General features: G+C 44.2%; 1 protein-coding gene across 1 annotated transcript; it reads right to left on the bottom strand.

Annotated features, from left to right (window-relative positions):
* Nucleotides 1-562: 562 nt before the first annotated feature.
* On the bottom strand, nucleotides 563-16,215 carry LOC132380761 (ras-related protein Rab-39A-like). The gene is made up of 2 exons (XM_059949747.1): nucleotides 15,756-16,215; nucleotides 563-1,919 (listed from the first exon to the last, which is right to left on the bottom strand). Exons 1-2 carry the CDS (start codon nucleotides 16,025-16,027, stop codon nucleotides 1,553-1,555), a joined length of 639 nt encoding a protein of 212 aa, XP_059805730.1. The 5' UTR covers nucleotides 16,028-16,215; the 3' UTR covers nucleotides 563-1,552.
* Nucleotides 16,216-27,020: the final 10,805 nt, after the last annotated feature.

Raw genomic sequence — 27,020 nt, 5'->3', positions numbered from 1 at the left:
CAGAGGGAAGGAGCACCTTACCCTTCCTTTGGTAGAGACATATCCCCAACCCACCACCCAAATATAGGCCTGGGAATACCAACCAGGAAGTAGTAAATCCAAACATTGGGCTCCATGTTCAACTCAACAGACCACTGACATGCTGAGGCCTACTTACATCTATTTTATTTTCAAACTCACAATGTGCAAATAATTGTTAAAATTAATAAAATGAATCCATTGCATAAATATGGGTTTCTTTTCCACTTAAATATCATAATACAGTTTTCAAACATTTTAAAGTCCTAGAAAAAGGTATTGCAAAGCCTGATTTTTCACATCTAAAAAAAGTCAGATCTCTATAGTTTGGTTAAGTTGAGTTGTTCTCCGATCTTAGCAATTTACTTGCAAATGTTTTATTGCCATGCGAGGAGACATCATCAGTACGCTGTCGATTGTGGTGTGTCCTCCGAATGCTTGGCCTTTCAATACTTTTCAATCAGATGATTGGACATCGTTCCAGAAAAGTATATAAAGACCATTCATTTGGAGGACACACTGCAAATGAACAGAGTATTGACAATGTCCCCTTGAATGGTGATGAAAAGTTTGCAAATAAGTTGCCAGGATTCAAGAACAACTCAACCCAACTATCAACCACCTGAGCTACACTTTTCCAATTCTTTCCAACTCTGCAATAAATACGAAATTCTGGTTTTTCTTTTTAAAACGCACATTTCCTTTCATTGTGCTGTTCTGGGGCTGAGGGTGCAATACTACACATATAATAATCTCCAGACTACTTTTATTATAAAACTTTGGGGATATTAAAATATCGAGAATAAAACAACAAAATCCTGTGAAACTAGCACCTGTGGAGATTCATGCTGTGGTAATAAAAACTAGGAATTATCTCCATAAAAACAAAACACTGCTACATAAAATTGTCAAAGCTTATTTTGATGCTCCTCTATCAATTCATCTGTACAGTACTCTAATGACAAACAATGCATTTCTACATTTTCCATTATACACTCTATATCACTGCACAGAATGAGGCGATCCAAACCATGGTGCTTTTGGTAGTTTGTTCTTCCTCCCAGCCCCACAGGCTTTGTAGTGAAGATAATTTTTTTGCCTCATTTACGCAAATGGTTCATTTGCCATTTTCTCCACCCTTGATATGAAACGGTAGAAATATTAGACTGGTTAGAGTCAGACTGAAATATTAGCAGTTTCTCTTTCCTTGGTACCTGCCTCACCCAGTTCCTCCGGCACCATCTGCTTTTATTTCAGATTTCCAGCAACCGTAAACACTTTATCAATAACATGAAGTAGTCTCAGTTATAAAAAGTGTACCTGGATGTACCAGTGAAGCACATCAAAGAAGAGCATAGGCGTTCACCTCAGCTATTTAGAAATCATGAAAGATCCACTTCAGTCTCTGTCAAGGTCACGTCATCATCTGCTAGTTGCAAACTGATTGTGATAGACCAAGTTTGTCACTTTTCGCTCTTATGTAAAATAGATCAGGTCAATGCAGCATCAAAACTCTTTGACCCAAAGCCAAAAGTCATCGGTTGAATATGACAAGTCGTGTTTCAGCAATTCCTCCCTTGATCTTTGGTTTCACCATCTCGGCAATCGACGCTGCCAGCATGTGAAACACTTCTTGTATGTTGGTGTTGTCTTTGGCAGACGTCTCAATGTACCTCAAGCCCGAGTCTTCTGCAAATTTCTCGGCTTCCTCTGTAGAGACTGTCCTTTCGGCTGACAGGTCACTCTTGTGGCCAACAAGAATGAAGACATACTTGCACTGGTCAAACAGGTCGCTGGCTTCATCCAGCCAGTTTCTAATGTAGTCAAGGGAATGGCGATTTGTAATGTCGAATACCAGCAGACCGCCAAGCATAACTTGAAGATATGATCCTGTCATTGTCCTAAAAAAAAACAAATAATAGGATAAAATCAAATTTATTTATTTATTGAAATACAACACCAAATAGGCCCTTCTGGAATTTCAAGCCGAGCCACTCAGAAATCCCCTGATTTAATCCCATCCTAATCACGGGGCAATTTACAATGACCAATTCACCTACCAACTAGTATGTCTTTGGACTGTGGAAGGAAACACGTGGGGAGAACGTACAAACTCCTTACAGGCAATGGCAGGAATTGAACCCAGGGATGCTGGTACTGTAAAGCACTGTGCTAATCAGTACACTACAGCATTCTAATTACACGGCCAAGTGACATTGAGTGAAGTGCATATCCTTCCCGAGTTACAACAGGGTTTCATTCCCTGGAACTGTTCATAATCTGAACAGTATGAAAGTGGAAAATGTGGCTGCCAAGTGACATAGTTAAATAAAAATTAAGAGAAGTTTGGATAAGTGCATGGATAGGATGTGTACTGAGGGCTATGGTCCAGCATTGCAGGGATTTTGTCAAAATATATCTTTCAAAACAATCCTGCTCTACTTTCTGAGGACTAAGGACAGCTCTTAAAATATCCACAAATTCAGCAATGACAGCACCATGGTGATAATTTAGCGTTTTGGAGTAAGATTGAACACCTGCTTAGTGCCACAATAATGACCTCACACTCAACGTCAGCAAAACCAACAATGTTGACTTGAGAAAGGGAAACGTCAGAGATGGTACGCCAATTTGTAGTTGTGCTGACATGTCAGAAGACTTGTTCTAAGCACAGCACATGGAAGCTAGTCATTCCTTCTTCTCACTACAACCATCAGGCAGGAGGAGCAGAAAACCTTAAGTCCCACACCACCTGGTTCAGGAATAGCCATCACCCTTCAACCATCAGGCTCCTGAACCAACGTGTATAACTTCACTCACCTCAACACTGAGGTGATTCCATGACCTATGGACTCACTTTCAGGGACCCTACAACACATGTTCTCATTATTTATTTTTGTATTTGCTCAGTTTGTCTTCTTTTACACATTGGTGGCCAGTCTTTTTATATATTAGTTTTTCCATTGATTCTATTGTATTCCTTTGTTCTACTATGAATGCCTGCAAGAAAACAAATCTGAAGGGAGTATAGAACCATAGAACACTACAGCACAGAAAACAGGCCATTCAGCCCTTCTAGTCTGTGCCAAAACTTTATTCCCCTAGTCCCATTGACCTGCACCCAGTCCATAACCTTCCAGACCTCTCTCATCCATGTATCTATCCAATTTATTCTTAAAACTTAAGAGTGAGCCCACATTTACCATGTCAGATGGCAGCTCGTTCCACACTCCCACTACTCTGAGTAAGATTATGGTGACATTATATACATATTATGGTGAGATATATATATTATTGGAGAATAAATTTACTTTGAACTTTGAGGGTTTTGTGAGAGAGCAGGAGGAAGGACAATTATCAAGAGAACAATTAGCAAAAGAAAACTAAATTAGTTTGGGTTTAGAAGTGTCTCGGTACATTTAAGTACATTCAGTTTCATTCTTTTGACTACAAATCCATTGGAGCAGGGGTTTCCAACCCTTCTTTATGCCATGGACCAATACCATTGCTGGGATTATCTGCATTAGGCCATAAGACGTACGTCTTTCGATCCATCAGTTCTGTTCCACTATTCCATTATGGCTGATTTATTATATCTCTCAACCTCATTCTCCCATCTTCTTCCCATAATCTTTGACCCACTTACTAATTAAGAATCTATCAACCTCTGCATTAAAAATACTGTACCCAATGACTTCACCTCCACAGCTATCCATATCAATGCAACCGACAGATTCACCACCCTCTGGCTAAAGAAATTCCTTCTCATCACTGTTGTAAATGGACTTCTCCCTATTCTGAGGCTGTGTCCTCTGGCCTTAGACTCTCCCACTGTAGGAAACATCTTCTCCAAAATCCACTCTGTCTTGGCCTTTCAATACTCGGTATGTTTCAATCAGATTTGCCCTCAGTCTTCAAAACTCCAGCAAGTACATGCCCAGAACTATCACACACTCCTCATATCAACACCTTCATTCCTGCGATCATTCTTATGAACCTCCTCTGGACACTCTCTAGCATCAGCACATCTTTTCTTAGATAAGGGGCCCAGAACTGATCACAATACTCTAAGTGTGTTCTGACCAGTGCCTTAAAGCCTCAGCATTACATCCTTGCTCTTGTATTCTAGTCCTAACACCATGGGACCATTTACAATGATCAATTAGCCTGCCAACTGGTATGTCTTTGGACTGTGGGAGGGAACCAGAGCACCTGGAGGAAACCCACACAGTTGCAGAGAAATGAATGTTAACATTTGCCTTTGCCTTCTGATTCAACCTGCAAGTTAACCTTTAGGGAATCCTGCATGAGGCCTTCCAAGTTCTTTGCACCTCAATTTTTTGAATTTTCTCTCCATTTAGAAAATAGTCTACACCTTTGTTCCTTCTACCGAAGTACATGACCATACCACCTACCACACCTTTACCCATTCTCCCAATTAGTCTAAATCCCTCTACAAACTCTTGGCTTCCTCAACACTACCTTCATATTGTCTATAAACTTGGCCTCAAAGCCATCAATTGCATCATCCAAATCATTGACATATAATGTGAAACAAAGTGGTCCCAATACTGACCCCTGTGGAACACCACTAGTCACTGGCATCCAACAAGAAAAGGCCCCCTTTATTCCAACTCTTTGCATCTTGCCAATCATCCAATGCTCTATCCATGCTAGTATTATTCCTGTAATACCACAGGCTCTTAACTTCTTAAATAACCTCATGTGCAACACCTTGTCAAAGGCCTTCTGAAAATCCAAGTAAGCGACATCCACTGACTCTGTTTTGTCAAACCTGCTTCTTACTTCTTCAAAGAATTCCAACAGATTTGTCAGGCAAGATTTCCCCTGCTGACTTTGGTCGACTTTATCATGTGCCTCCAAGTACCCCACAACCTCATCCTTGATAATGGACTGCAACATCTTCCAACCCACTGAAGTTGGGCCTGTAATTTCCTTTCTTCTGCCTCCCTCCCTTCTCAAAGAGTGGAGTGACATTTGCAATTTTCCAGTCTTCTGGAACCATTCCAGCACTGAGTGATTATTGAAAGATCATTACTAATGCCTCCACAATTTCTTCAGTCACCACTTTCAGAACCCTGGGGTATAGTCCATCTGATCCAGGTGACTTACCTCCCTTCACATCTTTCAGCTTCCCAAGCTTGGGAATAGTAACTACATTCACTTCTGGCCCTAACACTCCCAAAATTTCTGTCATACTGTTAGTTTCTTCCACAGTGAAGACTGATGCAAAATACTTAAGTTTGTCCACCATTTCTTTGTTCTCCATTACTACCTCCCCAGCGTCATTTTCCAGTGGTCCAATCTCCATTCTCACCTCTCTCTTACTCTTAAAACATCTGAAAATACTTTTGGTATCCTCTTTGATACCTATGGCTAGCTTATCTTCATATTTCATCTTTTCTCTCATGTTTTTTATTTAAGTTCACTTCTATTGGTTTTTAAAAGCTTCCCAAACCTCTAACTTTCCGCTAATTTTTGCTCCCTCTTTTAGTTTTTGACTTCCCTTTTCAGCCATGGTTGTCTCATCCACCCTATACAATATTTCTTCATCTTTGGGATGCATCTATCCTGCACCTTCCGCCCAATACAGTTCCGCCATCACCCCTGCTAGTGTCCCCTTGCAATCAACTTTGGCCAGCTCCTCTCTCATTCTGGATAAGGCACTCTCTGCCTTATGCATCCCCAAGAGAAAGCATGAAGTTAAATTGGGCTAAACACCCATCCCTGAGTGAGAGGTTATTGAATTCCTGGTTTATCTCTAGATTAAGCAGATAGTGTTTGTTTTGACGCTGGAGTGCACTTCTGTTTTTGAGTGAGCTACAATGAAAACTTTTCTCCTTTACTGACATATGAAAGCTGCCTTTCCAGCCTCTCAACTGCACCCCAACAGAACCTAGATTAGTGATATTAAATTTATTAACCCCCCCCCCCCAAAACGCTGGAGGAACTCAGCAGATCAGGCAGCATCTATGGTAAGGAATAAAGAGTCAACACTTTTCCTGCATCCGTAGAACCTCTTGTACTTATTAAATGTATCAATAATGTACTTGACATTGCTTCATGGCTGGAAAGGTACATTCAAATAATACTTTTAGTTTAAATATGGGAGTGGAGATATATCGCTACCAAATGAGGTGCAAGGTGCTCCTTCCCTCTGCTAACCTGCATGTCATCTTTGAGAAAGTTATTGCACCTGCCTACCCCACCCCCTGACCCCATCCCAGTCAGGGTCACATGAAGCCATGGGAGCAGGTGCTGGATGGTCATATCAGCAGCTGGTGCATATCGCAAGTCCTGGCGGACAATCTCTCAAGATGGGTCACCCGTCTTGCAAAGGCACTGCTCAGAAGGCGGCAACGGCGGGAAGATTAGCCAAGAACAATCACGGTCATGGAAAGACCATGTACAGCCACATCATGCAACACGGCATGAATTAATCCAAAATCATGAGTAGTATAGATAAGGTCAATATAAGCAGGTTTATTTTCCCCATTCAGGTTAGGTGAGACTAAAACCTGAGGTTCATGGGTTAACCGTTTAAGGGGAACTTCTTCACTCAGAGGCTGGTGATAGTGTGGAATGAGCTGCCAGTGGAAACGGCAAATGTGCTTTGATTTCAACACTTAGGGGAAATTTGGTTAGGATGGGAGGGTATGGGACTAGTGCAGGCGATGGGACTAGGCAGATTAATAGTTTGGCATGGACTAGATGGGCTGAAGGGCCTGTTTCTGAGCTGAACTTTTCTATAACTGAGACTATCAATTTGATATGGATGCTGCACAATCTCTTACCAATGGTCGAAGCACCCTTGTGAGTTTTAAGCTAAAAGGTCAGATAATGATTGGCACTCCCTGCATTTCTCTTGCAGCTACTTCTTGGGTGACACAGTAGCGCAGCGGTTAGCACAACACTTTCCAGTGCCAGCGACCGGGGTTCAATTCCCATCGCTGCTTGTATTCTCTCTGCGACCGTGTGGGTTTCCTCCCACAGTCCAAAGACGTACCAGTTGGCAGGTTAATTGATCATTGTAAATGGTCCCGTGGTTAGGCTAGGGTTAAATCGGTTGCTGGGCAGCATGGCTCAAAGGATCCCAATCAATCAATAAATCAATAACTAACTAACTAAACAAATACATAAAAGATCATGTCCATAAGACATATGAGCAGAATTAGGCCTCTCAGCCCATCAAGTCCGCTCCATCATTTAATCATGGCTGATTACCTCTCTCAATGCATTCTCCTGCCTTCTTCCCATAACCTTGACACTCTGACTAATTCAAGAACCTATCAACTGCTGTCTTAAATATACCCATAACTTGTCCTCCACAGCCATCTGTAGCAATGAATTCCACAGATTCACCACCCTCTGGCTAAAAAATCTCATCTCTGTTCTAAAAAGATGCCTTTGTATTCTGAGGCTGTGCCCTCTGGTCCTAGACTCACCCATTAATGGAAACATCCTCTCCATGTCCACTCTATCTAGGTCTTTCTGTATTCAGTAGGTTTCACTGACATCCCCTCACATCCACTGTGTTTGCAACAGGACAGTATCAACATTGAAAGAAGATTTATTATCAAGGTACATATATCACCATACACAACCCTGAGATTCATTTTCTTTCAGGCATACTCAATAAATCCATAATAGAATAAAAACCAGAACAGAATCAAAGAAAGGCCGCACCAACTTGGCGGTCCCACCACAGTTCAAAAGACAACAAACTGTGCAAATACAAAATGAAAGAAAGAATAATAATAAATAAGGAATAAATATTGAGGACCTGAAATGAAGAGTCATTGAAAGAGAGTCCATAGGTTGCAGGAACCCAGCACTTCAGTGAAAATCTCTTCAGCCAATGGGAGAAGACAGTTGAAGAGAATCTTGGCGATGACTTTCCTGGTGGCAGACAGCCAGCAGATCTACCTGTGGTTACCACGGTTGGGTTTGGCTCCTTTGTTGAGCGTGATTATAGCGTGGAGATTAGTCGAGCAGTCGTTGGATGTCCTTCATCACCTGAACATGCCAGAGGGCAGATTTCTTTCCAGACTTGCTACTGATGTCGCCCGGAAGGTACTCCCTCTGGCATATTGGCAAGCGACTTCCACATTAGTTACTGTCCGTTACACAACTGGTGTTTAGGGCAGCAATGAAGGCAGTGTTCAGGGCTTCCTTCATCACGTCAGTAGCTGCTTCTTGGTTTTCACTGCTGTCAGTCATGCAAGTCCCGGGGAGAGACTCAGGAATACCGTCACACACAGATATAGATGGACTCTTCATTGCTGTTTCCATAACAATTTTTCTTTTGGACCAGTCAGGGCATTTAGCCCTGGGCTGAACCCTTGAACCTGGAGGACCAGTGGACCACTCTTAGTCTGACCTCCATATTTTGACCTGCTTGGCATGGGTGACCCTACCAAGAGACAAAGCACAAGGCCCTGACTCAAGCCAACATCGTACTCCAGATTAATGAGGCACATAAGCCTCTAAAGCCTACGACAAGGTTGTGGTCCTCTTAGAGGAGTGACTTCCTAGGTAGGAGTAGAAATCCTCCTAAACTCCAGCTGTAACTTCCAGGTTTTTCAGATGGCGATGAGCAGACTTATAGGAGTGAGACAGATTAACTGGTTTGAGGTGTCAACACAATAATTTCACACTCAATGTCAGCAGAAACAACTGACTGCTAGTGGACTTCAGGAAGATGAAGTCAAGGTAGGACATGGAAGTCCTCATTAATGGGTCAGCAGAGGAAAGGGTGAGCAGCTGCAAGTTCCTGTGCCTCAACATCTCGCTAGATCTATCTTGGGCTCAACACACTGATGCAGTCACAAAGGAGGCATTTCAACTGCCCTACTTCATTAAGGGTTCAATGAGATGTGAAGGGGGCAGCACAATAGCATACTGGTTAGCACAACGTTCTGCAGTAGAGGTGACCCAGGTTCAATTCCCACCACTGCCTGTAAGGGTTTTGTACTAATAATAATATTGATCCGAAGTGGGAAATTATTTTGTTATTTTGTACGTTCTCCCCGTGACTGCATGGGCTTCCTCCGGGTGCTCTGGTTTCTTCCTACAGACCAAAGACGTACCGATTGATCGTTGTAAATTGCCCTACGATTAGGTGAGGATTAAATGTGTGGATTGCTGGGTGATACAGCTTGAAGGGCGCCAGAAGGGCCTATTCCGCACCGCATCTCAATAAATAGAACGTCACTAAAGAATCTTGCAATTCTTGTTGCCGTATCCACCAGCTTATTCATTGAGTTTGTTAGGCATGGCATGAAAGTCATCAGGGCAACAATCTGATCTGTCATCAGTGGGGCTGTCCACAAGGTCAAAGCCTAGCTCAAGCTTATTGTCATTTGCACCGAATACATATCTGTACACGTGGAAAAAAAAGTTACTTGAAGCAGCATCATATGCACAGAAGCAGCTGGTAAGACCATAAGATATAGGAGCAGAATTAGGCCATTTGGCCCATCGAGTCTGCTCTGCCATTTCATCTTGGCTGATCCATTTCCCTGTCACCCCCAATCTCCTGCCTTCTCCCCATATCCTGATCAATCGGGAATCTATCAACCCCTGCAAGATTTCAGCACTCAGAAGAACATAATATACAGTCTTTACAAGATGAGTACAATCAAAGCATCAAGATTCAAGACTGTTTAATGTCATTGCCAGTACACAAATGTAAAGGAGAACAAAGTAATTGTTGCTCAGGATAAGATGCAGCACAAAACTAACACTAATTAAAGAGCACAATAATTTTTTAAAAACACAATACAAATACACAAGATAGCTTATGTACATAGATTGATTGTATGTCCATAAAGTGACACCAGGTACAGGAGGTGACCCTGACAGGAACTTCTGAAGTAGTGGTGGTTGGGGGTGTGGAGGGGTGGGTTGATGGGTGAAGGTTTGGATCAGCCTTACTGCGTAGGGGCAGTAAATGTTTTTGCGTCTGATGGTCCTGGCGTGGATGGTACGTGGCCTCCTTGATGGGAGTGGGACATAAAGAAAATACAGAGTAGATGTGGAAAGGCTGTTTCCTGTGGTGGGTGAGTCCAAGACAAGAGGGGTTGATTAGAGGGTACCCATTTAAAACAGAGATGAGGAGAAAGTTTTTAGCCAGAGGGTTGTGAATTTATGGAATTCGTTGCCACACACAGCTGTGGAGGCCCAATCATTGAGGGTTTTTAAGGAGGAGATTGACAGGTATCTAATTAGTCAGGGTATCAAGGGATATGGGAAAAAAGCCGGAAATTGGAACTAGACGGGAGAATAGTATAGCTCATGGTAGAGTGGCAGAGCAGACCCAATGGGCCGAATGGCCTACTTCTGCTCCTTTGTCTTGTGATCTTGTGAAATATCATTTCAGTACTAAGAGGTCAAACTGTCGTGATCTAGATAATGAGGACAATGAGGTACCAGTGGGGAGGTTCCTACACAATCGCATATGAAGACATCACAGTGAGCTCTTGGTCCATTTGCAAGGGAGATCCAGACCACTGCATTACACACAGACAGATCCCTTCTGCAGTTATCTCCTTACCTCCCACTCACCCCTCATCTCGTCCCACACAAATCCACCCTTCCCATCCTTGAATCTCCTCTCATTTGAAAGGTAGAAGTATTTAAGGGGAACCTGAGGGGCAGGTCCTTCACTCAGAGGGCAGTGAGAGCATGGAACGCACTGCCAGCGGAAGTAGTGGATGCTGGTTCGATTGTGACGTTTGAGAGAAGTTTGGGCAAGTACATGGACGGGAGGGGTATGAAAGGCAGTGGCCCAGGTGCAGCTCAATGGAACGAGGCAGAATGACAGGTTGGAATGGGGTAGGTGCAGAAGGGCCTGTTTCTGTGCTATATAGAGCTCTGTGACTGTATGATCGCACTTGCGAGCAGTTTTGATCCCCTTATCTAAAAGGTGTGCTGCGATAGATGGAGCGGAATTTAACATAGAACATAGAATAAATAGTACAGCCCACCCTTAAACCCTGCCTCCCATATATCCCCCCACCTTAAATTCCTCCATATACCGGTGTGGTAGTCTCTTAAATTTCACTAGTATATCTGCCTCCACCACTGGCTCAGGCAGTGCATTCCACACACCAACCACTCTCTGAGTAAAAAAACATTCCTCTAATGTCCTCCTTGAAATTCCCACCCCTTTCCTTAAAGCCATGTCCTCTTGTATTGAGCAGTGGTGCCCTGGGGAAGAGGCGTTGGCTGTCCACTCTATCTATTCCTCTTAATATCTTGTACACCTCTATCATGTCTCTTCTCATCCTTCTTCTCTCCAAAGAGTAAAGCCCTAGCTCCCTTAATCTCTGATCATAATGCACACTCTCTAAACCAGGCAGTATCCTGGTAAATCTCCTCTGTACCCTTTCCCAATGCTTCCATATCCTTTCTATAATGAGGCGACCAGAACTGGACACAGTACTCCAAGTGTGGCCTAACCAGAGTTTTACAGAGCTGCATCATTACCCCGCGACTTTTAAACTCTATCCCTTGACTTATGAAAGCTAACACTCCATAAGCTTTCTTAACTATCCTATCTACCTGTGAGGCAACTTTCTGTGGAGATATACCCCCAGATCCCTCTGCTCCTCCACACTACCAAGTAACCTGCCATTTACTTTGTACTCTGCCTTGGAGTTTGTCCTTCCAAAATGTACCACCTCACACTTCTCCAGGTTGAACTCCATCATTTCACAGGAATTATTCCAGGAATGAAAGGGTTAACCTGTGAGGAGTGTTTAATGGCTCTGGGCCTGTACTCACTGGTGTTTAGAATGGGGGGGTGGGGGTGGGAATCTGATTGAATCCTATGAAATATTGCAAGGCTTAGAGAGAGTAGATGTGGAAAGAATGTTTCTTCTAGAGGGAGAGTCTGGGGCCAGAGGGGGCAGCCTCAGGTTAGAGCACCATCCCTTTAGAACAGAAACAAGGAGGAACTTCTTGAACCAGAAAGTGGAGAATCTGTGGGATTCATTGCTATGGATGGTGATAAATATGGGTTTATTTATCATGGGTGTTGATAGGCTCTTGATAGTAAAAGTGGCAAGTTATGTGAAGGAGACAGGAGAATGGGGTTGAGAGGGATATGATCAGCCATGATGGAAAGGCATCAGAACCAATGGGCTGAATGGCCTCATTCTGCTCCTGCCTTATGACTGTGCTCCCTCTTTAATCTCCTGCAAACATATTCACAGTATCATCTGAGCCATCATTCCCTGCACCAGGGACTTGCATGCCTCTCTCCTCGAATGCTCTCTCAACACCCCCCCCCCCCCCCCTCCAAGGCATACTCCAACCCGCAGATCCACCGCACCCCAGCCCTCTCTCCTTGTTCCTACGTACTCCTCCCCTCATTCCAACTTCCAATTCTCTGCCCCTCAACCCCATACGTGTGATTTACTCAAGGGCCCAAGAAATCTTCCCCAACTTGAGTGAGAAACCTACTGACCTAGAGATACAACAAGGTTATGCCCACATAATAACTGGCAGATCTTTGAAGACCCATTCGGTCGCAGGGAGAATGTAAAAACTCCTTATTGGACTCCTTATGAGGGGTATAGACAGCAGACTTTTCCCATTGACATTGTGTGGGACTACAACCAGAGGTCATGGGTTAAGGGTGAAAGGTGAGAAGTTTAAGGGGAACTTTTTCACTCAGAGGGTTGTGAGAGAGTGGAATGAGCTGCCAGCACCACTGGTGCACACGAGCTCGATTTTAATGTTTAAGAGAAGTTTGGACAGATACATGGATAGTAGGGGTATGGAGGGCTATGGTCCCGGTGCAGGTTTCTATAGGTACATATTAGGTCGATGGGAGTAGGGGGGGGTTAAATAGTTTCGGCATAGAAATCTACAGCACATTACAGGCCCTTCGGCCCACAATATTGAGCCAACCATGTAACCTATTCTAAAAACAGCCTAGAGTTTCCCTAGCGCATTACATTCTATTTTTTTAAGCACCATGTACCTATCTAAGAGGCTCTTAAAAGACCCTTAGTAAATACCAAGTATACTGCAGATGCTGTGGTCAAATCAAATCTCTTCTACATCGGCGAGACCCGACACAGATTGGGGGACCGCTTCGATGAGCCCCTCCGCTCCATCCACCACAACAGACAGGATCTCCCGGTTGCCACTCGCTTCAACTCTCCTTCACATTCCCATTCGGATATGTCCATACATGGCCTCCTCTACTGCCATGATGAGGCCAAACTTCGGTTGGAGGAACAACATCTCATCTACCGTCTGGGTAGTCTCCAGCCCCTTGGTATGAACATCGAATTCTCCAACTTCCTGTAATTCCCTCCCTCTCTCTTCCCCCATCCCACCTTCACTCTGTCTCCTCTTCTAGCTGCCTATCACCTCTCATGACTCTGCCTTCTTCTACTACACATAGTGCTTTCCCCTTAGATTCCTTCTTCACCTCTTCTGCCTATCCCCTCCCTGCTTCCCCTCCCCCACCCCTTGATCTTTCCTCTGTTTGGTTTTCCACCCTCCCCCCACCTTCTTTATAGGGCCCCTGCCCCCCTCCTTCTTTAGTCCTGACGAAGGGTCTCAGTCCAAAACATTGACTGCTTCTTTCAACGGAAGCTGCCCGAACTGCTGAGTTCATCCAGCTTTTCTGTACGTCTTAAAAGACCCTATAGTATCTGCTTCCACCACCGCCACCAGCAGTGCATTCCACGCACCCACCACTGTGTGTGAAAAACTTACCCCTCACATTCCCCTTGTACCTACTTCCAAGCACCTTATAACTACGCCCCCTCGTGTTAGCCATTTCAGCCCTGGCTTTCCCCTTTCCCCACAGGATCAAAGCCTCTCATCATCTTATACATCTTCATCAGACCAGCTCTCAACCTCCGTCTTTCCAAGGAGAAAAGGCCAAATTCACTCAGCCAGTCCTCTACGCCCTCCAATCCAGACCACGTCCTGGCAAAGACCAGATGGGCCAAAGGGCCTGTTTGCTCCGCTTCGGCATGACTCGGGTCGCTGTCATTGTAATAGCTTTGATTGATTGAGATAGTGCGGATAGTGCTGCCCGCCAATCCCCCGATTTAATCCAGGCCTAGTTTGGGTCAATTTACCTACAAAAATTGGATCAAATGACCATTTGACCTACTACTAGGTATTTGGATCGTGGAGGAAACTCACGCGGAGATTGCAGGAACTCCTTACAGGCAGTGGCAGGAATTGAACCCGTGTCACCTGTACAGACGTTGTGCTAGCCGCCATGCTGCCGTTCCATTCCATCAGGGCAGCGGGTCACGGTCAAGTGTAACCCACACAGTCTAACTTGATGTTTGAACAAGAGAGCGCTGTGTTTATCCACATTACAGACTGATTGTGACCGTAAAGATCATGAGACATAGAACCAGAAATAAATCATTTTGGCCCATCAACTCTTCTCCGGCATTCCATCATGGCAGATTGATTTTCCCTCTCAATCCCATTCTCCTGCCTTCTCCCCAAAACTTTTCACACCCTGACGAATCAACCTCCGCTTGAAGTTGATGCTGCCTGGCCTGCTGAGTTCCTCCAGCATTTTGTGTGTATTACTTGGATTTCCAGCATCTAAATATTTCTCTTTTGTGTTTCCAGTTTAAATATACCCAATGACTTGACCTGATTAACCTGACTTCCCTGTACAAGCCTAGCCAGTATAGCAACTCATACTTCAAATTGTGCAGCCTAATCTCTGCCAGCCAAACATGTACATCGACCAGCCCTACACTCAAACCTAATCCTAAAGTCCAAAAGGGGCACACACCCCCACAAACCCTAGGCAAATTCCAAAAGGTGCACACACCCCCACAAACCCTAGGCAGCTTTCAAAAGGGGCACACACCCCCACAAACCCTAGGCACTCCCCAATTAACCCTTGCTAAACCCCCACAAACCGGATATCCTATGTCGAGAGGGGCAAGATTCAACAAAGGCAATTGTGGGGCCTGGTTAATGAAGGCGTGGGCCAGATCAAAGTGGCAGGGTGACGTGAAACGGAATCTCAAGTGAGGAGATCAAAAATCAGAGGGCATTTTAGCCCACTGCCAGTGGCAACGAATTCCCACAGATTCACCACCCTCCGGCTAAAGAAACTCCTCCTCATGTCTGCTCTGAAGGGACGCCCGTCTATTCTGGCCACTGTTGGAAACATTCTCTCCACATCAACCCTATCTTGGCCTTTCAATATTTGGTAGGCTTCGATGAGATCCCCTCCCCCATTCCTCCAAACGCCAGCGAGTGCGGGACCAAAGCCATCAAACGCTCCTCAAACGTTAACCCTTTCATTCCTGGGATCATTCGCGTGAACTTCCTCCGTCATCTCTCCTTTTTCTGAAATAAGGGGTCCGAAACTGCTCACAGTACTCCCAAGTGTGGTCTGACCAATGCCTTACAAAGCCTCAATATTACATCCTTGATTTTATATGCTAAGTCCTCTGTTAGCATTGCATTCGCCTTCTTCGCCTTCGACTCAACCTGCAAGCTAACTTTAAGAATTAGGTTCCTTATCTCTTACGTATGTCGAGAAATGTGTTATTTTGAAGTAACAGTACAGTGCAATATATCCTCTTAAAATTTTCAAATTTACAATAAGGTCCTAAGTTCATTTGCACATCCGATTTCTGAATTCGCGCCCCGCTCCAGACGGGCCCGAACAAGCGTACAGTGTAATTCACAGAAAATAGACAAACCTGAGTTCCTTTTGCCCCGCCGTGTCACAGACCTGAAGCTTCACTCTCAGCATTGACGGAGTTTCCAGCATGTGTGCGTAATAGTCCACGCCAATCGTTTGCTGGACACTGACACTGAACTTGTCCTCCGTTAAACGGAGGACGAGGGATGTTTTACCGACGCGCGACTCGCCCACCAAAATAACCCGAAACTGGCAGATGGACTTTTCCCAGTTTACGCCCCCGGGTCTGCACGGCGCGGGTCCCCGCAGGAACAGCCACGCCTGGCCCATAGCGGCAAAATCAATCAAACGAATCCGCCGACTTTCTCGTGCTCAAAATAATCCAAACGCCGTTCCGGGAACATCGTTTGAACGAGTTACAAGTCCGTTGCTGAACTCACTTAAACAAGTAGCTTGCTGGTGTGGTTACCCAATAGTAAGGTCTTCTGCTCGCTGCGAGACAAAGTGATATACATACTTTGAACAAACTATGTCTATCAAACGGGTGGAGGTGATTGGATGCGACGTGAAAGCCTCGATTTCTCCAACTTCCGGTAACATCCAACACCTCCCAATGTGTCCACACCTCCTCAATTCCCCAATGTGTCCTCTTACCTCTTCTCCTCACCTGCCTATCACCCTCCATTGGTGCCCCTCCTTCCCTTCTCCCATCGTCCACACTATCAGATTCCTTTGTCTTCAGCCCTTTTACCTTCTCCACCTCCCACCTCCCAGCTTCTCACTTCATCCCCACCCTTCCAACTGGCTTCGCTCTCCAGTTTGTCCTCCTTCCCATCTTCTTATCCTGGCATCTTCCCCCCCCCCCCACTTCCTTTCCAGTCCTGAAGAAGGGTCTCAGCCCGAAACGTCGACTGTTTATTCCTCTCCATAGATGCTGCCTGGCCAGCATTTTGAGCGTGCAAGACTTCTGATTTTTTTGTTTGCTGTTTTACATGGGGCAGAGATTGTTACTATCTTTTCCTAGATGCAAAACAAGTTGAGACACATATTTTGGACAAAGTATGTATATCAAACGGATGGAGGTGATTGGATGCCTCGATTTCTCAAGATGAGAAATCGATTTCTCCAACTTCCAGTAACTTACACTCACTCTCACCCCTTCCCTTGTCGTGGTTTCTTGTGCCTCACAAATGACCAGGAGACGCAGAAGATTCTTCAAGAAGGGTTAAATTTTAATTTGCAAATCAAAGCTGAGACAGTCATTAAGCTGGTCGCTGATTGCCCACTGATCCTTTGGACACAGCATTTTTATAGCAATCTCCTGGTTTAGTTGTATTAGCATATCCAACCGGTCTATAGGTGCGTGTCACAAGTACATCGGCCACTATTGTTTCTACCCATTGACTTAATCATGTTCTAATCTACATCTCTTAGCTACCTCTCATTAACACACCATTGTCTTCTACATTCTTAAAATTTCATTCTCCTACTAAATTGGGTACATTCATAGCAAATAGCAAGTTCAAACTACATAATCTACATCAAGGCTGACTACATAGTTTTGGTTACACAGCAAACAAGTTCAAAGCAAAACATCTCTTAGCTACCTCTCATTAACATATATTAAACACACCATTGTCTTCTACATTCCTAGCACTTCATCTTGGGTGCATGCATAGCAAACTGACTACATAGTTTTGGTTACACAGCAAATAATACAAGTTTTATACTCCATAATATTTTTATACTCCAATAACCACTACACGGCCGTGCCATACGAATTTCTTCTCTTGCTGAACAAAATGTCTTCGGATACACTCGGTCAGGCCACGAGAATCTACCACAAGCACCAGAGATTCTGCAGATGTCGGAAATCTAGAGGGATGCACACAAAATGGTGGAGGGATTCAAAAGTTCAAAATTTAATTATCAAAATGCATATGTTACCACACATAATCCTGAGGTTCATTTTCTTGTCGACATACTCAACAAATCTATAGAACACAGCCACAGAATAGAGGAGCATCCTTTTGGAATGGAGATGAGAGGAACGTCTTTAGCCAGAGAGTGGAGAATCTGTGAAATTCATTGTGAAAGGCAGCTGTGGAGGCCAAGTCTTTATGTATATTTAAGGCAGAGTTTGATAGATTCTTGATTGGTCAGGGCATGAAGGGAGAAAGCAGGAGACTGGGGCTGAGAGGGAAAATGGATCAGGCACGATGAAATGGCAGAACAGACCCAATGGGCCAAATGGCCTAATTCTGCTCCTATATCTCATGGTCTTATAAAAGAATCAATGGAAGTCCGCCAGATTGTGTGTTCAACCAGGGTGCAGGTCAACAAACTCTGCAAATAATAATAATTAATTAATAAGCAATAAATATCGAGAACATGAGATGAAGAGTTGTTGAAACTGAGTCCATTGGTTATGGGAATAATTCAATGATGGGGCAAGTGAAGTTCTCCCCTCTGGTTCAAGAACCTGATGGCTGAGGGGTAATAACTGTTCCTGAACCTGGTGGTGTGAGTCCTCAGGCTCCTGTACCTTCTTCCTAATGGCAGCAGCGAGAAGAGAGCCTGTCCTGGGTGGTAAGGAGCCCTGATAATGGATGCTGCTTTCCTTTGATCGTGCTTCTTGTAGGTGTTCAATAGCTGGGCGGCCCTCACCTGTGATGGACTGGGCTGAATCCACCACCATTTGTGGGATTTACTGCTCGAGGTCATTGGTGTTTCTGTACCAGGCTGTGTACCCTTGTGTTATTCTTCTGTCAATGTACTAGACACTAGAACACTACAGCACAGTACAGGCCCTTCAGCCCTCGATGTTCTGCCGACCCATATATTCCTTAAAAATTAAACCCACACTACCCCGTAACCCTCGATTTTTCTTTCATTGATGTGCCTGTCCAAGAGGCTCTTAAATACCCCTAATGCTTTAGCCTCCACCACCATCCCTGGCAAGTCATTCCAGGTACCCACAACCCACTGTGTAAAAAAACTTACCCCTGATGTCTCCCCTAAACTTCCCTCCCTTAACTTTGTACATATTTGTGTTTGCTATTGGTGCCCTGGGAAACAGGTACTGGCTATCAACCCTATCTATGCCTCTCATAATCTTGTAGACCTCTATCAAGTCCCCTCTCATCCTTCTATGCTCCAAAGAGAAAAGTCCCAGCTCTGCTAACCTTGCCTCATAAGACTTGTTTTCCAATCCAGGCAACATCCTGGTAAATCTCCTCTGCACCATCTGCATAGCTTCCTATAATGAGATGACCAGAACTGAACACAACTGTACTCTCCACTACACATCTATAGAAGTTTATCAAAGTTTTAAATGTCATGCCAAACCTCCACAAACTCCTAGGGAAGTAAAAGTGCTGTAGTATTTCTTTGTAATTGCATTTACATGTAGTTACCCTGGGGGTTTATCATAAACACAAGAGATTCTCCAGATGCTGGAAATCTCTCTCTCTCTCTCTCTCTGCCGGACAGTCTTCGAAGTTGAGGAGGTTTGCTTATCTGACTCGTTCATCTCTGGGTGTGCTACTGCCTGTTCTGGAGGAACTAAACCCAAAAACAGGAAATGGTCTTTTCCTCTCATTGACTTCAGAAAACAAATCTCTCACGCTTCAGGGATATGGTTTTGTTACAGGAGTTGAGGACTCATAAGTTCCAAACCCAACTTGGTAGCTCCGAATTTAAGAGCAGTCTGTGACAAAAGGCTCAATTCTACATGGGTGGCCATGGATTGTTGTAAAACCTGTGTGAAGGGAGGGCGCGCAGGGGGCTTCGGAGCTCTAATAGAGTTACTTGTTTCCTGGAAGCTCAAAGTAAAATTGATTATCAGAGTACATACACGTCACCACGTACAACCCTGATTCTTTTTCTGCAGACATACTCAGCAAATCTATAGAATAGTAACTGCAAACTAAACATCAGGAACTGTAAACAAACTGTGCAAATGCATATGTAATTAAATAGCAAGATGAAAGAGTCCTTAAATGAGTGTAGCTATCCGCTTCTGTTCAGGAGCCTGATGGCTGAGGGGTAGTAACTGTTCTTGAACCTGGTGGTGTGAGTCCTGAGGCTCCTGTACCTTCTACCAGGTGGCAGCAGCGAGAAGAGAGCATGACCTGGGTGGTGAGGATCTCTGATGATAGATGCTGATTTCCTACCTCAGTGTTTCATGTAGATGTGCTCAGTAGTTGGGGGTGGGGGGGTTTATCTGTGATGTACTGGGCCAAATCCACTAGCTTGTGTAGGATTTTCTGCTCAAAGGCATTGGTGTTCCCATTTCAGGCTGTAATGCAGCCGGTCAGCACACTTTCCACCACACATCTGTAGAAGTTTGCCAAGATTTTTGATGACATACCAAATCTCCACAGAGTCCTCAAGGAAGTAGAGGCACTGGTGTGCTTTCGTCACAATTATATTTATATGATGGATCCAGGACAGGTCCTCTGAGATAGTTACACCCAGGAATTTAAAGTTACTGACACTCTCCACCTCTGATCCTCTGATAATTGCTGGCTCATGGACCTCTGGTTTCCCTCTCCTGAAGTCCATTATCTCATTTTTACTTGTCTCACTTACATTGTCTCATTTTTATTACGTACTGTACCAGCAGTTATGGTCGAAATGACAGTAAAAGTGACTTGACTTGAGTTCCCTGGTCTTGTTGATATTGAGTGAGAGGTTGTTGTTATTACACCACTCAGCCAAATTTTCAACTGTGAAGACTGTGAATTTCCGGTTGCTTTGCCGAGCACCTCCGCTCCGTCCTCCAGAACAAGCAGCATCTCCCAGTGGCCGCCCATTCCAATTCTACTTCACATTCCAGTCCGACATGTCAGTCCATGGCCTCCTCTGCTGCCGCGATGAGGCCACACCCAGGATAGAGGAGCAACAGCACGTTGTACTCCATCTGTGTAGCCCCCAACTTGTGGCATGAACATCGATTTCTCAGACTTCTGGTTTTTGGCCCCCACTTTCCCATCACCATTCCCATTCCTGTTTCCCTCTCTCACCTTGCCTCCTTACCTACCAATCTCCCACCCCCTTCCCTTTCTCCAATGGTCTTCTGCCTTCTCCTATCAGATTCCCCATCCCCTATCTCTTTTATTACATAATCAACTTCCCAGCTCTTTACTTCACCCCTCCCCCTCTCCCGGTTTCACTCGTCTCCTACCACCTTGTACCTCTTCCTCCAACTCCCCCATCTTCTTGTTCTGATTTCTCCCCTTCCTTCCCAGTCCTGATGAAGTGCCTGAACCATTGACTCTGCTCTTTTCCACGGATGCTGCCTTGCCTGCTGAATACCTCCAGCATTGTGTGTGTGTGTGTGTGTGTGTGTGTGTGTGTGTGTGTGTGTGTGTGTGTGTGAGTGTGTGTGTGAGTGTGTGTGTGTGTGTGTGTGAGTGTGAGTGTGAGTGTGTGAGTGTGAGTGTGAGTGTGTGTGTGAGTGTGAGTGTGAGTGTGTGTGCATTCTCTGATATTAAGTGAACTTTTGAAAACTCCATCTGATTCACTGAAGGGCTACTGTGAAAAGATATTTTGTCCATTTCTGTTTGGGCAGATGGTGACTCGAGTTTGCGTTTAACTCTTTCCATTCCTTCAAAGCTGCACAGTGGAACATTTGATCCAAGGGCAATCAGAAATGAGCAAGAAATGTCAGTGCTGTCCACCTTCTCTGATTGAGCACAAAAAGTCTTGAAGATCTCCCTCTCCCTCTCCCTCTCTCCCTCTCCCTCTCCCTCTTTCTCTCTGTCACTCTCTCTCTCTCTCTCTCTCTCTCTCTCTCTCTCTCTCTCTCTCTCTCTCTTCTCTCTCTCTCTCTCTCTCTCTCTCTCTCCCTCTCTCCCTCTCTCCCTCTCTCCCTCTCTCCCTCTCCCCCTCTCCCCCTCTCCCCCTCTCCCCCTCTCCCCCTCTCTCCCTCTCTCTCCCCCTCTCTCCCCCTCTCTCCCTCTCTCCCTCTCTCCCTCTCTCCCTCTCCCTCTCTCCCTCTCTCCCTCTCTCCCTCTCTCCCCCTCTCCCCCTCTCCCCCTCTCCCTCTCTCCCTCTCTCTCTCTCTCTCTCTCACACACACACACACACACACACACACACACACACACACACACACAAAAACAACGCTGGAAAAACTCAGCAGGTCAGTCAGCATCCGTGAGAAAAGAGTAGCCAGAATTTCGGGCCAAGTCAGGAAGGCGGTTCTGCAATGCTCCATGGAGAGCGAAGAGCGTGACAAGGCACAGAAGGTGTCACGGTCACTCACTGCAACCAAGGAAGTCCCCACTTATGATGACCACTCATACCACTGGACCTGGACTTCCAAGGTTGTGCTGGGGGGGAGGGAGGGAGGGGAGAGAGAGAGAGAACACAAAAATAATAAAAATAAAAGAAACCACTCCAGTACAACAGCTTTTTGACTTTAAAAACTCTCCCTCACCCGTTTCCTGTCATCATCGGACACGATGGACAACCACCATTATTGAAGCAGATCTCCCTCTAGTTTGAGAATTGATTATCTTGAATAACAGATGGTACGCTGGTAGCTTCAATTAACTTCAGTGCCAGTATTTGGAGCCACATTCCAGGACTCTGCACCCACCTCACTTCAGAGGTTCTCTATTGGAAGTAAAGGATCATGGGATATCCTGGGGTTGCCATAGAAACACAAGCTTTTTCCATTGCTTTATCTAGTCGCCGAGCACTACAGTACAAAACAGGCCCTTCAGCCCATCTAGTCCATGCCAAATTGTTATTCTGCTCAATCCCCTCGACCTACACCCAGACCATAACCCTCCACACCCCTCCCATCCCTGCATTATCCAAACTTCTCTTAAAAGTTGCAATTGAGCACTCATCTGCCACTTCTGCTACCAGCACATTTATACTTTAGTGTAGAGATACCGTAGAGTAACAGGCCATCATGGCTCAACAAGACCACATCACCCAGTCACACCCATGTAACCGGTTAAACTACTAACCCATAGGTCCTTGGATTTCACATGTCAGTGATATAATAAATCTGATTCTGATTCTGTGGGAGGAAACCTGAGCATCCAGAGGAAACCCACGCAGTCACAGGGAGAACGTACAAACTCCTTTGTACATACAGTTGAATGACAACTAAATTTGAACTTGAAATTTGGCTGGTACAGTAGTGATATGTCAGTGCTGCTTTTCTCTAAGACTCTGTTTGATAATCAACACAATAGTCAAGTGAACTCATTGTCTTTAATAACTGTTAAAGCCGTTGCTTTTGAATGTGTCTGAAGATTATAGTAACTATTAATTTCATTTATTTGCAAATTTGACCTCCATTAGTTGGAGCAGCACAGTGCTCTACAGTACAGGCGACCCGGGTTTAATTCCTGTTGCTGCCTGTAACGAGTCTGTACGTTCTCCCCTGTGACCGCGTGGGTTTCCTCCGGGTGCTCCAGTTTCCTCCCATAGTCCAAAGACGTACTGTTGGTCAGTTACTTTACTTTATTGTCACCAAACAATTGATACTGTCATGGTTTTTCGTGCCTCACAAATGACCAGGAGACGCAGAAGATTCTTCAAGAATCTTCTGAGTTTACATTCTTATTACTTCCTGACTTAATCATGTTCTAATCTACATCTCTTTAGCTACCTTCCATTAACATAACATTGACTTCTACATTCTTAATATTTCATTATCTTGCTAAATTGGGTACATACATAGCAAATAGCAAGTTTCAAAGCTGACTTCATCTCTTTGCTACCTCTCATTAACATATATTAACACACCATTGTCTTCTACATTCCTAGGATTTCATCTTGGGTACATGCATAGCAAACTGACTACATAGTTTTGGTTACACAGCAAATAATACAACTTTTATACTCCATAATATTTTTATACTCCAATAATACTAGAATACACAATCATCACAGCGATATTTGATTCTGCGCTTCGCGCCCCCTGAAGTACAAGTAAAATTAAATAAAAATTTAAATTATAAATCATAATTAGAAAATAGAAAAGGGGAAGTAAGGTTGTGCAAGTCAGGTCCGGATATTTGGAAGGTACGGCCCAGATCCGGGTCGTCTTATCACAGTTGGAAAGAAACTGTTCCCAAATCTGTCCGTATGAATCTTCAAGCTCCTAAACCTTCTCCCTGAGGGAAGAGGGACAAAAAGTGTGTTGGCTGGGTGGGTCGTGTCCTTGATTATCCTGGCAGCACTGCTCCGACAGCGTGCAGTGTAAAGTGAGTCCGAGGATGGAAGATTGGTTATATGGTCATTGTCAATTGTCCTGTGATTAAGTTGGGGGATGCTGGGCGGCGAGGCCCGAAGGCCAGATTCTGCGTTGTATCTCAATCGATAAACTTTATTTCTAAGCAGCCGGTAGTGTAACACAGCACCAGAGAGGAGGGTTCAATTCCCACCACTGCCTGTAAGGAGTTTGTACGCTAAACTCCTCTTAAAAAATATATATAAATAATAACCAAAAAAGTGAGAGAGGAGACCAGAGGGGCAATTTTTTTCGCACAGGGAGCAGTAGGTATATGGAGCAAGACACCAGATGAGGTGGTAGAGGTGGGATTTGGCAGATGCTTCAGTAGGAAAGGAGCAAGGGATAGGATGAGCCCAATGTAGGTGAACTGGATTTCCAACGGGATGGGTCCGGGAACCCACAACAATCCCCTCACTACTCGTTGCTCTCTTTTTGAGCTATTTATTGATTTATTTTTATATTTTTTTGTTGTAGCCTGTCGTACTGCACCGAACTGCTGCTTCAAAGCAACACATTTGACAACAAAATAATAAACCTGGTTCTGATCATGTAAGTAGATTGGCTGCTGAACCAGCATGGAGACAACTTCCCTCACGTCAGCTCTGTGACTCACTTTCCGGGACTCATGTTCTCAGTATTATCTGTCTGTCTATCAATCTGTCTACCTGTCTGTCTGCCTGTCTGTCTATCTAAATGTATTTCAGTCTGTCTATCTCTCTATCTGCCTATCTATCTAACTGTTTGTCTATCTGTCTATCTGCCTGTCTATCTCTCGACCTAGCTGTCTATCTATATGTCCATCTATCTGTCTATATGTCTGTTTATCTATCTATCTACCTATCTGTCTATCTCTTTACCTATCTGTCTATCTATGTCTATCAATCTGACTATATGTCTGTCTGTCTGTCTATTTGTCTATTTCTTGCACAGGTTATCTTCTTTTGCACATTTTTTGTCAGGCTTTGTGTGCAGTTTTTCACTGATTCTATTGTATTTCTTGAATGCCTGCAAGAAAATGAATTTCAGGGTAATGTATAGTGACATATACAAACTTTGATAATAAATTCACTTTGAACTTTGAACTTCAGATGATTTGAGCTGATCCCTCCCTTACAACTCTATAATTAGACTTTCTGTGATGTTCAAATCTCCTCCACAATACTGAGGAAGATCTCTAGGCTGTAATGGGTGGGATTATTTCAGGGGAGCTGTCTTCAGCCAGCATGCAAGCATGGCAAAGCCTCTCATCTGTTAGGAGTTTGCAAATATTTGGCATGACATCTAAAACTTTGACAAATTTCTATAGATTATGTGGTGGAGCGTATATTGACCGGTTGCATCAGAACCTGGTATGGAAACACCAATGCCCTTGAATGGAAACTCCTGGGTTATGGATGTGACCCAGTCCATCACAGGTAAAGTCCTCCCCACCATTGAGCACATCTACACAAAGTGTCGTTGCAGGGAACAGCTTCCAACATTAAAGACCCCCGCCACCTAGGACATGCTGTCTGCTCGCTGCTGCCATCACGAAGAAGGTCCAGGAGCCTCAGAACTCTAACCACCAGGCTCAGGAACAATTACTACCCCTCAACCATCAGGCTCTTGAACCAAAGGGGATAACGTCACTCAACTTCACTTGAAATATTCCCACAACCTATGGACTCACTTTCAAGGACTCCATCTCTTTTTCTCAAATTTTATTGCTTATTTATTTATTTCATTCTTTTCTATATTTCCACAGTTTGTTGTCTTTTGCACACTGGTTGAACACTCAAATAGTGGTGGGGTCTTTCATTGATTCTATTATGGTTATTATTCTAATATGGATTTACTGAGTATGCCGATAGGAAAATAAATCTCAGGTTGTATACGGTGGCAGATATGCACTTTGATAATCAATTCACTGTGAACTTTGAATTTATCCTTTTGTAAACAATTCTACAATCTGTTGTTGTGCTAATAGGATTGAGTCTAGAAAAGGCGGATCACTTTAGCCAGGAAAACAATTAAGAATTGGAAAGCTCTACCCTCCCTCCATCACAGAATTTGTGCTGTTCCATCTACAGCTTAGGAAATAAACAAACAGCTCGCAGCAAACCGACACATGGCCTTGACAGCTTCTCTGTCGGCACCTGTGCCCGGAAACTCCTTCCAAAAGAAACTCTGATAGATTTCAGTTCAGTCAGCAGGAAAATCAAAATGAGCTAACCCATGACTACAGGCTCTCTACAATGGACCCACTTTCAAAGACTCCACAACCCAAGTTCTCAGTATTATTTATTTATTATTAGGTTAGGGGTTGAGGGGGGTTAATAAAGCAATCATGATGAAATGGTGGAGCAGACTTGATGGGCTGAATGGCCTATTTCTGCTCCTATGTCTCATGGTCATAATATTATATATTTTTTTCTCAGTTCAAGCTGGTAAAACCTGAGGCTTGGGCACAGCCAAGCACACTAATTTCTCAATTGCTAGGAAATTTCGGACTATTCTACAGGTGTTTAGTATTGTGGCTTTCTGGAGATTTACATAGATATTGCTGTGTTGGCCTAATTATTTAATGCTATTGTGTGGTGACTTTGGGGTGATACCAGTTGTAGATATTACTATCGGGACAATGTATGCCATGTTCATGTTCCATAGTCTTTCAATTTCCTGTTTTAATTCAGCAAATTTCTAGAGATTTTCATGTGTTGATTCCTGTATGCTTTGTGTGTTTGGAATGGCTCTATCTATTAAGTAAGTTGTTCTTGCTTGTTTATATCCAGGCAATTATTATGGATTGTCCTATGTGTAATTTGAGAAGGATAAGGGCAGCTCGGAGGTGTCAGTGTTGCAGTTGAACAAAGGAGACTATGGAGCCATGAGGGAGGAGCTGGCCAAAGTTAACTGGACAGATATCCTAGCAGAAAAGACAGTGGAACAGCAATGGCAGGTATTCTTGGGAATAATGCACAAGGTGCAAAATCAGTTAATCCCCCGGAGAAGGAAGGATTCAAAAGGGGGAAAGGGGCCACAGTGGTTGACAAAGGAAGTCAGAGATTGCATAGCATTAAA

This window comes from Hypanus sabinus, chromosome 24, assembly GCF_030144855.1.
Source record: "Hypanus sabinus isolate sHypSab1 chromosome 24, sHypSab1.hap1, whole genome shotgun sequence".
In the NCBI taxonomy this organism is placed as follows: domain Eukaryota; kingdom Metazoa; phylum Chordata; class Chondrichthyes; order Myliobatiformes; family Dasyatidae; genus Hypanus; species Hypanus sabinus.
The sequence above is the reverse complement of the archived record's forward strand: the minus strand, read 5'-3'. Positions and strand labels throughout refer to the sequence as shown.

Bases quoted from the DNA above. Each gene is read 5' to 3' on its own strand.
- LOC132380761 (XM_059949747.1), bottom strand. From the start codon at position 16,027: ATGGGCCAGGCGTGGCTGTTCCTGCGGGGACCCGCGCCGTGCAGACCC. The intron at 1,920-15,755 runs GTTTGTCTATTT...GTTTTTTTTTAG, and splicing joins GCGGGGCAAAAGGAACTCAG to GACAATGACAGGATCATATC.